This window comes from Hylobates moloch, unplaced genomic scaffold (assembly GCF_009828535.3).
Source record: "Hylobates moloch isolate HMO894 unplaced genomic scaffold, HMol_V3 SCAFFOLD_22, whole genome shotgun sequence".
NCBI lineage: Eukaryota > Metazoa > Chordata > Mammalia > Primates > Hylobatidae > Hylobates > Hylobates moloch.
In genome coordinates, this window is record NW_026652297.1 from 648,160 (window position 1) to 662,276 (window position 14,117).

The following is a 14,117-nucleotide window of genomic DNA, read 5'->3' on the forward strand; positions in this document are numbered from 1 at the left end:
TCTATCGCCTCCTGTCTCTCTTATCACTTAAAGTTAACAGAAGAAAAATTATCCATCCCTTACTGACACTGCCCACAGTGCAGGTAACCTCACCTGAACTACTGAAATAGCCTAATGCATTTCTCCCATCAACTCACCTTCCATATTGCTGCCATCATTATCTTTCTAATATGCAAAATCTGATCGATCATTACCCTGTCCAAAACTCTCCAGTGACTGCTGTTGTTTACAAAGAGTTTTAAACAGCTTCAATAGCTCCCAGGGATTCTTCTCCCTAACAAACAACCTTTTAAGGAACATTCAAGGGATTTCAGACAAATAGTCAAAAGTAAGCAAAATGTGACTCCAATGATGAACATGAGAATTTCATTTTTCCCAGGCAGTCAGAGTGATACTTCTGGGGTACCTCCCTGAAAAAGCACCAATGTCCCATCAGTGCTTACCCCTCCCCAGGGTCCTCCTATGATCCCAGAGAGACAGAATGACTTGGATACTTGAAATAGAGAAACATTTGGAGAAATATTTCTTAAGTGTCCAGCCAAACAGAACCAATTCAAGAGAAAACTCCCCCATGCGTCCAGGTGTTTCTCCATCCAGGCCCCAAACATAATAACTTAACACTCAATCGCATCAGGAAGAACAATCGGATATCTCCCCTTCACATCTTACTGAAGAGGTAGGGGCACTTTGGCTCAAGTTCCTGAATATCTGCCCTAGATGCTATATTTTAAAGTCTTTAATTCTCTTTACTCCTTTTTTCCACACAACTTCCAGTTGCCCCTTTCTCTAATTATTATCAAGCATGTCTCTGTCGTTGCACTTATTTTAATTGTTATTTCCATGGCTATTTCCCCCACTTGAAGGTGAGCTCCTTGAAGGTAGGAACCATTTCTTTCTTTTACTTTTTTTTTTTTTTTTTTTAAGAGACAGGGTCTCACTCTGCCACCTAGGCTGGAGTGCAGTGGCACAATCTTGACTCACTGCAGCCTTGACCTGCCAGGCTCAAGTGATCCTTGTGCCTGAGCCTCTTGAATAATTGGGACTACAGGTATGAGCCACCACGCCTGGCTAATTTTTGTATTTTTTGTAGAGACAGGGTTTCACCATGTTGACCAGGCTGGCCTGGAACTCCTGAGCTCAAGTTATCCACCCACCTTGGCATCCCGAAGTGCTGGGATTACAGGTGTGAGCCACTGCACCCTAGGGGACTTTATTCCCCCATGCCTAGCACATTATCAAGTATATAGCAGGTACAAAATAAAACATTTGCTGAATAAACAGACAAATGGAAGCTTAACACCATGTCATTTGAATACCATAATACACCTGTGAAGTAGGTAGAGTCGTTTATTAGCCTGAAACCCTTCCCACAGCCAGGACATTGAGGCCAGGAAGGTTGTGGCTTGCCCAAGGACACACGACCCACTGTATTCTTTCTGTCACACTACACTCTTTTTTTTCCCACACTTCTTAAATTTATAAGAAAGTTTCTCTGTTTTCCCTTCCCCAACCTTACCTGAAATTTCTTCTATGCTATTTGCACGCATATCCAGAAGGACTGTTCCATTAATAAGGCAGCTCCTTAGCTCAAACAGGCTGTGCAATGAAAGGGTTGCCACATAAGGCTTGCTCCAGCGTTCTCCCCCATCTTCAACATCTTCTTCAAACTTCAGCCACCTGAAAGCATTACAAATAACTAGATGCCAAAGATAGAAAATAAGGAATTTTTAAGAGTGAATCTTCGATGTGAGCCACAGAGGAAGATACCTGGATAGTCATACTGAACATTGTAAAATCTAATCTATATGTTCAGGGTACATTGGTAAGTGAAAAAAGCAGGTAATAGAACACTGCAAGATTGAGTATAGTTTAATTCCATTCTTATTTAAAGAAAATTTTAAAAGTCAAATACATACATGTATAAGACATCAAATATTATATTCCTCATTAACCCTGCAGTTGTGGAATTACAGATAATTTTTTTCTTCTTTTTGCTTATCTTTATTCTTAAACTTTCTATAACAAGCATGCATTACCTGTACAATTAAAAAAATAGATTTAATCTATATCATTTGGACACATTGACAAATCACATTAATAAAATGATATTTTTCTTTTTATCATTGTCCTGTGTGACCTTTAGCGTTCAGTGTTTTGTGTGACCTTTAGAAGTTTGCCAAGATGGAATAACAAAAGACTAATTGCCTTTTCACTTGGTACCAGGTCAGTTGGCCTGTTTGAATCTCTCAACCCATAACATTCACAATACAGCAGGCATCCAGCAAGAGCTACTTCAGTGAGAGATGAAGCCATGCGTTGCTAATTACCCATCGGGCCCCTTCCCCAAGGCTCAGGCACCATCCGTGAGGTTCACTGATCAGTTACTGAAGGAGCCTAGACATGTCCTTGGCTATCCTGAGGGCTCTTCTGGGATTTGAGTCTCAGAGAAGCATAGTTATTCCACAACCACTTCAGGAAGCCTACAGTCACACTGGATATAATCCCAAGGGTCTCTATAGCTTGAATTGTCCCAGAGGAAGTTAAAGTCTCAAAAACTCTGTGACTACTGGTGAATTTGAACCCTATGGTTCACCTGCAGAAGAAGTCTGGACCTATGCTATGTCTGCTAAACTAGGTCCCCACCAAGGTGGCCCTGGCTACATCTTCTAAGCCAGACCTATGATAATACCAAGATAGCCCATAAACTTACTCTGAGCCCCAAACAAATGAGAGGGGATCCCCCTGAATATCTCATGTTATTTCACCAATCCCATGCTCCAGGTCAACTGGCATAGGTAACACCAAAGACATCATAAAGATGCCAACACCAAAATTCTCCATGGGAGACACTGGAATGTCAGTCCCCATGTCAGTCACAGCTTCTCCCAAGAAGAAATAAGGCAGGCAGGCCTGTCACTTGCTGAAGGATACACATTTGCCTACCCAAGCAGATCTTGATGCAGGCCATTTTAGGGCCTCACCTGGCTGTTTCCTTCCACTCAGCATCTTCTCCCTCTTTCATACAGATCTCATCCAGCTCTGTAAACAGCTCATGAGGCACATGCTCTTCATCTTCCTCGGTGCCAAGAATGAACTGAACACGCTGAGATGGTGTGTCTAGGAAATCAACCAAAGAGAAAGGTCTGCTCTAGCCTCACACTTAGAACAGAAACAGCATTCTTCCTTACCTAACAACTTTAGGAATATATATAGACAACCACGAATGCAGAAGAAAAAGATTTCTTTATTCTCAGAGAAAAAGCTACTCTGTAGAAGTAGTTTCATGGAGGAAAAACTTATGAATGAAGACCACTTGAAGAAAACCCACAAGAAACTGGAAAACTGATGAATTTGATCAAAAAGATTGGCTAATTCTCTAGCAAGGGGTTTTACCTGTTATGGTATTGATTTTAGGGGGTCAGAACTGTGAAGTTTTCTTTTTTTTTTTATATTTGCTTTCAGTTTTTGGGTTTTTAGTTTTATAGTAGCCACCTTATTAAAATGATTTTTATTCACATATTGTTCTTTTCTTCTGAAAATAGGTACAAACTCATACTCACACACACACACTTATTCCATAATTTTCTTACACCTAAAGTTTGTCTTTAGACTAATATATATTTAACTCTATGTGAATCAAAAAGTCCGTGTGTTTGCAGGCAGACAGGCCACATGTTCAAACAAAAATATATAACGATTTTGAAAAAATATTAAGAGTTTAGAAATGAATTTTATTTATACTCATATATAATTTTTATTATGACCATAAAAATAACCCTATAGTAAATAACAATTTAATTGTATATTTTAAAATTTTTTAAATGTAGCCGGGCGCGGTGGCTCACACCTGCAATCCCAGCACCTTGGGAGGTCAAGGCAGGCAGATCACGAGGTCAGGAGATCGAGACCGTCCAGGCTAACACAGTGAAACCCCATCTCTACCAAAAATACAAAAAATTAGCCCGGCATGGTGGCAGGCACCTGTAGTCCCAGCCGCCCGGAACTGTGAAGTTTTCACGAAAATATTTTTGACTCTTACAGGCATTTCTTCTTAGAAGCAAGCTTTGGAAATCCTATAAAAAGGCTCAAGATTCAAGCCCCGCTGCTAATGTCAGTCCCATGTCCCCTCAGACTCCCCATGCCTCTGGGCCGTGGACACCCGCCCTGTCTCCCAAGGCCCTTACCGTGGGCTTCCAGGCCTTCCTCTCCCTGGCTGGCTCCTTTGCCCCGCCCTCGTCTCCGGTGCTTCTGGCCATGAGTGCGGTGATGCCGATGGCTCTGCCGGCCAAGCGGCATCCGAACTCCCACATATAGAGTTCTATGACCTGGAAAGAAGCAGAAGGTCTGTGGAGAGAACTCCTTTAGTTAAAAAAAAAAAAAAAAAAAAAAAGCCTAGCATAGTTAAGAGAAAAAAATATCACAGTTCTTTGGTCTGGTCACAGCTCTGGAACAGCAAAACTTCAAAGACTTCCAGGAGTAAAGATATAGAGATTTTGGAGTTGAAGATCTCTTCCTTTGTCCTGCACATGCCTGCAAACTTCACAGGGATCTTGTGAAGACTGAAAGAAATAATGTGATTTCCAAACTGTAAAGGCTGATTCAGATGTTATTGTTATGACAATGACAATTTGACTGAGTGATTTTTTTAAAAGGCAATACAGTTGCTCTATGACAAGTGTGGCAGGTCTTGGCAAGGAGGCAGTTTAGAAAAGTGGTTAAGAGCACAGGTAAGGCTCAAATCAGCCCACCTGGGTCCAAAACTCAATTCCATCATTCGCTTGCCAAGTGACCTTGAACAATTTATCTAATCTCTCTGTGACTCATCTTTAAGAAGAAATGTTAAAAGCTTAGTATTTAGACTCAGAGTTTTCACAAGCAGTAAATAAGGTTATGCATGCAAAATGCTTAACACAATGCCCGGAATAAATTGTAGCAGCCTAGGACATATACATCCTAGGATCAGCTTCCATTATTTTATTTTCTACATTGTAGCATACACAATCTAGAACAGTACTAAAAGAGACTAGTTATAAGTCATGAGGAGGGTGAGGCTAGGGTTAAAAAAAGACATTAAATACTGTACCAAGAGAGGGGAACATGAGAAAATAAGTGACCCAATAGTGTTCCCTCCCTAGTTCCTCCACTCCTATTTCTTCTTTTTCTTCTTGAGACAGTATCTCACTCTGTCACCCAGGCTAGAGGGCAGTAGCCTGGTCATATCTCACTATAACCTCGAACTCCTGGGCTCAAGGAATCCTCCCACCTCAGTCTCCCAAGTAGCTAGGAATACAGGTGTGCACCACCACACCCAGCTAATTTTTCAATTTTTTGTAGAGACAAGGTCTCACCACGTTGCCCAAGCTGATCTCAAACTTCTGGCCCCAAGCAATCCTACTGTCTCCACCTCGAAAGCACTGGGTTTGCGAGCATGAGTCACCACATCCAGCCTCATTCCTTCTATAAGCCTGCTTTTGTTTTGATCCAGATTTCCAGATCTCTGTCACCTCTACCTGGCTTTCCCTTGCCTTCCTGCCAAAACTGGAGCCCAGAATTTGGGGCTGCTGATGCTCCCATGCCCAATGCACCATGCCTTGGTCTTCTGCCATTTCTGCCTGGTTACTGCTGCTCAGCACTCTAGATCTCAGACCCATTCCTCACATCTTCCACCAAAGGAGCTGTTCTAATCCTTAGCCACTGTCTTCAAATCCACAACCTTATCCACATTCCTTCCTGCTGACAGCAGGTGACATTCCATCAGTTTTTTTCTTTTTTTTTCCTTTCTTTTTTAGATAGGGTCTCACTCTGTTGCCCAGGCTGAAGTGTGATGTTATGATCACCACTCACGGTAGCCTTGAATTCCCAAGTTCAAGTGATCCTCCCATGTAGCTGGGACCACAGGCGTGTACCACCACGCCCAGTTAATTTTTTTGATTTTTAGTAGAGACAAGTCCTGCCATATTTCCCAGGCTTGTTTCAAACTCCTGAGCTCAAGAGATTCTCCTGCCTTGGCCTCCCAAAGTACTGGGATTATAGGTGTGAATCACTGCACCCAGCCCTCACTTCAGTTTTTCCTGAGAAGAGATGGAAGAAGTTCTTCTCTTCCCCAGTCTGGCTCGCTCTCCTCTGCCAAGCTGGGTATGTTAATGAGTATGACTCTCTATCCCATTGCCTCCCACCCCTCTGGTGTCCTGTTGCTTCTGTTATCCTCAGTCTCTCCTTTCCATCCATCCCTGCCGTAGGTTTCTCCTGACTTCTTAAAAAGAAACCTTCCCAAGCAGTGCTACCCTCCCAAGCTTCTGCTGTTTCCTCTTTCCTTCTTTATCAAACCACTTCCAAAAACAGTCACAACCTAACTCCCTTTCCTCACCACTTCCTTGTTCCACAGCCTCTGCATATGGCTTCTGACCCCAGTCTCTGCTGAAGCTTCCCTCGTTAGGGACACCACACCACTCATTCACCAAATCTCTATCATCTTACACCTCTCTCAGCTTAGTTCAAAAGACTTTCTTGGCCGGGCGCGGTGGCTCACGCTTGTAATCCCAGCACTTTGGGAGGCCGAGGCAGGCGGATCACGAGGTCAGGAGATCGAGACCATCCTGGCTAATACGGTGAAACCCCATCTCTACTAAAAATACAAAAAATTAGCCGGGCGTGGTGGCGGGCGCCTGTAGTCCCAGCTACTCGGAGAGGCTGAGGCAGGAGAATGGCGTGAACCCGGGAGGCGGAGCTTGCAGTGAGCCGAGACTGCGCCACTGCACTCCAGCCTGGGCGACAGAGCGAGACTCCGTCTCAAAAAAAAAAAAAAAAAAAAAAAAAAGACTTTCTTGAGAGCCCACCATGTTGCAGGCAGTATCCAAACCACTTGGGTGCTCTGGGCTCCCTGAGCTCCGGTGCCACTGCCCTCCCCTGGTTCACTTGCACTACTCTGACTGTGCTGCTCCATCCCCCAACAAGCCACCAAAGGAAAGCTCCTCAGGTTTCTGTCCTTGGCCCTTTTCTTCTCTCTTTTTAGTGCTAAACACTCTTCTGTTTTCAAAGTTCACTTCTACAAATGACCTTCAAATCTCTATCTACAATGATTGAACACGTCACAAAGCAAACTCACCATCCTCCATCTGAAATTGGTCTTATACTCATTCCATGTTTCTGTTCATGGCCTTGTCATTCTCTCAATTTCCTACGCTTGAAGCCTGAGCGTTACCTTAGATTTTCAACTCCATTCCCTTTCTCCCTCACTGTACTTTCTATAGATTAGGGCCATCGAAACTCCCACTTTAACAAAGCAGGGCCCCTTCCTGTCTCTCACATTAAATTAACCCTACAAACAAATCCTCCTAGTTACAGCTCTGATCATGGCTCACCCATATGAATTCAGGACCTTCATGCTCAGTATTCAATCTCCTTTTTAATCTTTTCTTCTTTTAATACAAATTATACATCAGTGGGAAAATAAAATGAAAGACCTCTCAATAACTGAATAACGAGTTCAAGAGAAATAAAAAGTGGAAATCTCAGCTGGGCATGGTGGCTCACGCCTGTAATCCCAGCACTTTGGAAGGCCGAGGCAGTCGGATCACAAGGTCAGGAGATCAAGACAATCCTGGCTAACATGGTGAAATCCCGTCTCCACTAAAAAAATATAAAAAATTAGCTGGGCATGGTGGTGGGCGCCTATAGTCCCAGCTACTTAGGAGGCTGAGGCAGGAAAATGGCATGAACCTGGGCGGCAGAGGCTGCAGTGAACAGAGATCGCACCACTGCACTCCAGCCTGGGCAACAGAGGGAGACTCTGACTCAAAAAAAAAAAAAAAAGTGGAAATCCCACATGCTCACAGAGAATCAACATTCTGGGGGGAAAAAATCTAAAGATGTATAACTGCCATGTACCTCAGCAACCAAATGGCCTGGTTTTGACTCCATCTCCTCTTCATGGCCTTGACTGCTGTACCCACCATCACCTCATACTCTTTTCCCTACCAGAATCAAACTGCCATTCCACAAATGTGCCAATGCTTTCTGGACACTGGCTTGGCTCACTTATTCAAGATGCACTGCAGATGCATCTTCCTTCTTGGTATTGTTTCTGATTTCCCCCATCAGATGTGCTGCCTCATTCCTTTAAATTCCCAGTACCAGGCCAGGCACAGTGGCTCAAGCCTGTAATCCCAACACTTTGGGATGCCAAGGCAGGAAGACTGTTTAAGGCCAGGAGTTTGAGACCAGCCTGGGCAACTTAGTGAGACCTCATCTCCACAAAAGGTGTAAAAAAAAAAAAAAAAATTAGACAGGTGTGGTGGTGTGCACCTATAGTCCTAGCTATTTGAAAGGCTGAAGTGGTAGGATTGCTTGAGCCCAGGAGTTCAAAGCTGCGTGAGCTTATGAGCTATGATCATTACCACTGCACTCCAGCCTGGGTGACAGAATGAGACCCTATCTCTAGATAGATAGATAGATAGATAGATAGATAGATAGATAGATAGATAGACAGACAGACAGACAGACAGACAGACAGGGAGATTCCCAGCACTCTTGGTTAGCGCTTTTCTCATGTACTTATTTTTCTACTTTGCGTTAAAGTTAAGCAGCTATCTCTCTTATTCTCCACTCTTCATTTGCAATCTCCTTGGTGTCCCAAGTTAGACGTTTCTCTCAGAATGCCTACATAATCAAGCACAGTGTTTCACACATGGTCATTGTTCCATAAATGTTCAGCAAATAAAATATCTCCTAAGTACCTCCCTGAAGAGCATAAGCCCTTAGGACCGCCTCAGGAGTACATAATCTGACCTAAGAGGGCCTCTGACTCTGACCTGAAAGGGGCCACAAAAAGCACATGTAACCAAAGTGAAGGTGTTCAGGGCAAATAAAGTACTCACCAGGGCATGGGGAGGTTGATAAAGTCCTAACTGACCTGAGAATGGACAGCTCCATCAGGAAGACTTCCCCGAGAAGGAGACTTGATGGGAAGAGTTGCCAACTCTTTTATCTTCCTCTTTTCCCAGCAATGGGGTTTCCTAAGGCTGCACTCAACTTCCTTGATAGTGCCCTCCACTTCCAAGCCAGGTTAAAGTGCCCTGGGTGCCATTCTAACACTTTTCTCTACTTGTCTCTCCTTTTATTTGCCCTGTTTTCCAAATTCCAAAGTGATAAAGCAAAATAAAAAACAAACAGTAAGGATTAGAGGATAAGATGATCAGAGATCTGCTACTAGAATGTTAAAAGGCAGGAGGATAAAATGTTTAGTATCTGATGGAATCGCACTTCTTACCCTCCTGTCTCAGGAGAGTTCTCTGTTGCCTCGTGTATATCTCAGGTCATTTTTAACAGGCAGATCTCTGAACATAATGTAGTCATCTTGCAACTTCATAGAAACAGAAATATAGAGCCAGAGGAGGTCATCTGCTAAGATGTGGGATTCCAGACCCTGACATTATCAGTATAAACTATAAAAAGCATATAGCGTGAAAATACTAAATTGAATACCATCTTAATAAAACACCATTTGTTAACTCATTATGTTCCATTATAGTATATTAATGAAATCCCTGTAGCACACTACTGAGACCAACCCAGGTGGCATTAGCAGCAAACTAGAGTCAAGTAATTGTGCCAGATCCTGTCCCAAGGGCTGGGGATACAATAGTGAACAGAACAAAGTCTTGAGGACACATATTCTGGTTGGGGGGGGTCAGAAGTGAAAACAAAAATATATCGTTTAAATATTGATTATTACTATGAACCAAATAAGGTAAAATGCTAGCGTGTCTAGGGTAAGGGGTAGGATGGAGAAGGGAGACTTTAAGATGATTAGAGGGAACATCTGAGTGATAAGAAGGAGAGGCCATGAGAAGACCTGGGAGAAGAGTATTCCAAGAAGGGCAAAGACCAAGTGCACAGGTCCTAAGGTGGGAATGTGCAGAGCTGGTTCTGAGGCAAAAGGATGGCCAGTAGGGCCAGGGCAGGGTAGAAAAGGGAAGGAAAGGAGATGTACAAGGACAGAAAAACAGGCAGGGGCAGGTCATGAAGAATCTATGGGCTGTAAAAAGCATAATTCGATCCTGAACAACCACTTCTGGCCAAGCACAGTGGCCCACACTTGTAATCTCAACACTCAGGGAGGCTAAGGAAGGAGGATCACTTGCATTCAGTAGTTTGAGACCAGCCTGAGCAACATAGCAAGACTCCACCTCTATAAAAAATAAAAAATTAGCCAGGCATGGTGGTGCATGCCTGTAGTCCCAGCTATTGGGAAGCTGAGGTGGGAGGTTACTTGAGCCCAGGAGGTGGAGGCTGTGGTGAGCCATGATCGCACCACTGCACTCAGTCTGGGTGACAGAGTGAGACCCTGCCTCAAAACAAAACAAAACAAAATTTAAAACTAAACAACCACTTTGGCCTCTAAAATGATGACCTGGTGTTGTAAAATCTAGTACAGCTAGATAGAGCTGGACTTAGGTTAAGAACAGCCTCAGTGAGGGGTGACTTTCAGTTCTTTAATAGAGCCATCCCAACCGTGGGTTTCTTCTTCCCTACAAACCCCGCAAAGGATTACTAGCCAGGCTAGAACCTCTACTCCTCCTTGCTCCTTAAGCCCATTCCAAATACTTCCACTGGGCTCATGCTGGTATATTGCTAGTATTATTTAATTTTAAAGGAGAAATTGAGGAGGCAGTGATTGGATATTAGAAACTGCATTATTAGATTTCATGTTATTGGTTTAAATTACTCACTGTCACTATTAAAGTAAAACAAGGAGGCCAGACCAAATGACTTCCCGGGCTTGTCCAGATGATGGCTAGTCCAGGTTCTAATGTTCGAGTCCTATCAAAATTTGAGGCTAGGTCATTCTTCAGAAAAGACACGATGGTTCAATTGTTCTCACTGTCCTGACTTATTACTGCATAAAGGGACTACAGAAGGGGCTTAGTAAATGTTTGCTGAGTGAATAATATATGGTTTTGCTTGGTATCTGAATTCCCACTATGTAGGTTTGAGGCATAATGGGGAAGACATCCTATAGATGCCTTGAGTGGTTCTGTAGGAAGTAAGGTAAAGCTTACTTTAGTACAATCAATTATCACGAACATTAGCCAATCACAATGCCTGCCTTTTGAAAACATCAGAGAGACAGGCAGAAATGAAATCAAGCTCGGCAGGGGTTCAGAGCTAAGAAGGACCAAGTGGCTGTCAGAAAATCAGGCATCAGTTTCTAGTCTGGGAGTTCTAAAGCAAGGATTTGAATTTTCTGAGAAAAATTGGCAGAAAAGATGACAAACAGACACTAGGAAATGCATATATCACCAATAAAATCCAGTCCATCTAACTGGATTCTGGCCATCCAGTGACTTCATTAAACTAATTCTGTGGTCACTTTGTTGGCCATTCAACCGCTCTTTGCCCCCGTCTTCTACCTACCAACTCGCCCAAATCCCATTTCTTCCCATCTAACTCCCCATTCTTTTTTCCAAAAAAGGTCAAACCTAGTCTTTTGGAACTATCTGTGTGCAAATAAAGTATTCTAATTTAGTAAAAATTACGGGAAAGATGTAATTTTAGTCTATATTTTAAAAAATAAGTACATATACACATGCAGAGAGCAATCTTTAGTGAACTGGCAATGAATCATGTAAAGCAGGACAGGAACCATAGGTTTGAAGTATCCTGCAGATGGAGATTGGGCCTACCAAGGTACAATGCAGTACATGCACACTGTTTACCCAGCACTCACACAGAGCTCATTAGCACATACAACAGGATGCTTGGCTCCTCTGGGCTTACAGGTTAACTCAAAGTCAATAACTGCAGAGGTGAATCTCACATGTTGAGCAGATGTGAGCCTTTTTAAAAGTTATAAATATGACCAAATGGCTCTTACCTCTGTTAAAAATGTATTAGAAGGCCTTAAACTCACTCCAGCGTTCATTAATCTAGTAGTTAATCAGGAATAATGATCTGCCAGAAAAAATGGAAAAAGCCATCCCTCTAACTAAAGCAACTGCCTCTTGTTCCTCTGGGACTGGGAAAGTCCACTGAAGCACATCATGGACTATTGCTCTTCTTGAGTTCATCTTTGGAACGTGTTCTGATGTTTGCTTTTGACTCTTCTTACATATTAAAAAAAAGCAACATAATGGCTTAATGCAACTTATCTTACTGATAGAATTAATTTATGCAAAAAGACCCAAACTTACAAAGTTTCTAACAATGTGCACAGACTAAATCTCAGAAATAGTTCTTAAAATGGGGTAAGGATAGCCAGGCATGGTGGCACGTGCCTGTAGCCCCAGCTACTTGGGAGGCTGGGGTGGGAGGATCACTTGAGCCCAGGAAGTCAAGGCTACAGTGGGCCAAGACCGGGTCACTGCACTCCAGCCTGTGTGACAGAGCAAGACTGCCTCAAAAAACAAACAAACAAAAACAAAAAACTCATATTCTTGGACTAGAGGTTGCTGTTTAATATAAATAAATAAAATGGGGTAAGGCAGTGATTTATAGTTTATGTTATGTGGGCAGAAGTTATGAAATAAAGGGGAAGGAAGACCTGGAGAGTTTTTTTGCAGCCACAGAACCTCGTATCATGGCATGCATATTGATCCGAACACAATTTGCTTCTGTGTTCCATCAAAATGGTACTCGTTTTATTCTATGCCTTCAAGAGATAACACTACCCTGAGTACAGCCTCATTGAGTCCTAGGGCTGCCCTTCAGAGTGAGTCTGAGTGGAACCCACAGCACAGCCAACCCTACAGCAAATCCCAACTCTCTCTTCTCTTCTCCAGAGCTGGTCTAGAACCACATCAGGCCTGAGATCTGGTTCTAGTTTGTCCACCATTTGCGTGTAATGCTTTTTTTGTGTGTTAACATAAATAAGATTCTAGTTTTCAAAAAAGTCTATGTACAAAGGACCATCTCCCAACACACTATGCACTAGTAAGGCTATCATCATAAGCAGCTTTCTTTTTTAGCAAAGTAGAACATGCATAAAGAACAGATGATGTCATCTAGAGAAGCTGCTCCCACTGCCAATTACTCAGCTGATCTCCGCGGATGGAACCAGTTATTAAGATTCAAGAGAGCTTGCCTAGGTTTCTTATTCTACTCCCAAGTAGACAAGAGTGTTCATAAATGGTTACCTCCTTGCTGAGGGCAAAGGTCCAGTGGTGCTTGCTATAGCACAACTAAACTGACAGCAACATGCCCCCGGGATGCAATGAGAGGGTAGAGAGACCACAGGATTATCAGAACAGAAGAAGAGGAAAGAGCAACATACAAAAATTTTATTTGATGGAGCAAGATATTGAGGTTGGGTGGTTAATGATAGTTACTGTCCTCCCTTGCAGGCTGTGTGGCAGAATGAAAAGAGCAGGATTCTCTCCCCAGCCTCACCTGCAATTAGGCTCGATGACCTTGAGCAGTTTCCTCATGTGTAAAATAGGGATAATGATACCTACCGGCCTGGGGTGCTATGAAGATGAAAAGGACAACTTGTATAAGGTGCCTAATCTAATGCCTAACACACAAGGGGCATTCAGCAAATGTTAGCCTTCCATTCCACACCCTTCTCCCACTCCCTCCCAACTGCTGCAACTCACATTTTCTCTTCTTCCATCTGGTCAAAATAACTTGGAAAACTTCACCTTGGTATACCCAAACACCACTGACCTCCACAGAGCCACCCACATCAGTTCTCATGGTAACAGACCTAGAGGCTGAGTCAGCCTCTACAGCTTCCGTTCTCCCCATCAAAAGGACAAGTTTTCTCTGGAGGTTGTACAACTTTGATGAAAAAACTGTCACGGGAACAGGCGGTACAGAAAGAACATTTCACATGCTGTCTCAGGCATCAGAAAGTTGCTGTATCATAGCCTTCAACATTGCAGGGGATGCTGCAGAGATTTCACAAAGGCTTTTGAGCCAAATGTGGCTTCTCATTAAAGCTATATTGGATACTAGACATGAGCCTTCCTCTAATGAAACTGAGAATCAACACTAATTAGAAAACCATGGCCAGGTGTGGGTCCAACTCCTAACACGCCAACTAGTCCCCAGGGGAAGAAGGAAAGCAGGACACCACACAACGGTCATGTGGGGAGCTGGGGGTGAGGTGCAGAGAAAGG

At 43.1% G+C, this 14,117-nt stretch overlaps 1 protein-coding gene across 5 annotated transcripts in view; it reads right to left on the reverse strand.

Annotated features, from left to right (window-relative positions):
- Positions 1-14,117, reverse strand: part of SLC4A8 (solute carrier family 4 member 8) — a 228,456-nt gene that overhangs the window by 196,338 nt on the left and 18,001 nt on the right. For all 5 annotated transcript variants that reach the window (XR_009211717.1, XM_058433741.1, XM_032143428.2 and 2 more), the window contains exons 3-5: positions 4,185-4,325; positions 2,982-3,117; positions 1,517-1,677 (exon numbers count right to left, since the gene is read on the reverse strand). Coding sequence is in view for 4 of the 5 variants with exons in the window: in XM_058433741.1 (XP_058289724.1) it covers positions 1,517-1,677; positions 2,982-3,117; positions 4,185-4,325 (438 nt within the window). In the remaining variant the exon portion in view is untranslated. The remainder of the gene's footprint in view (positions 1-1,516; positions 1,678-2,981; positions 3,118-4,184; positions 4,326-14,117) is intronic.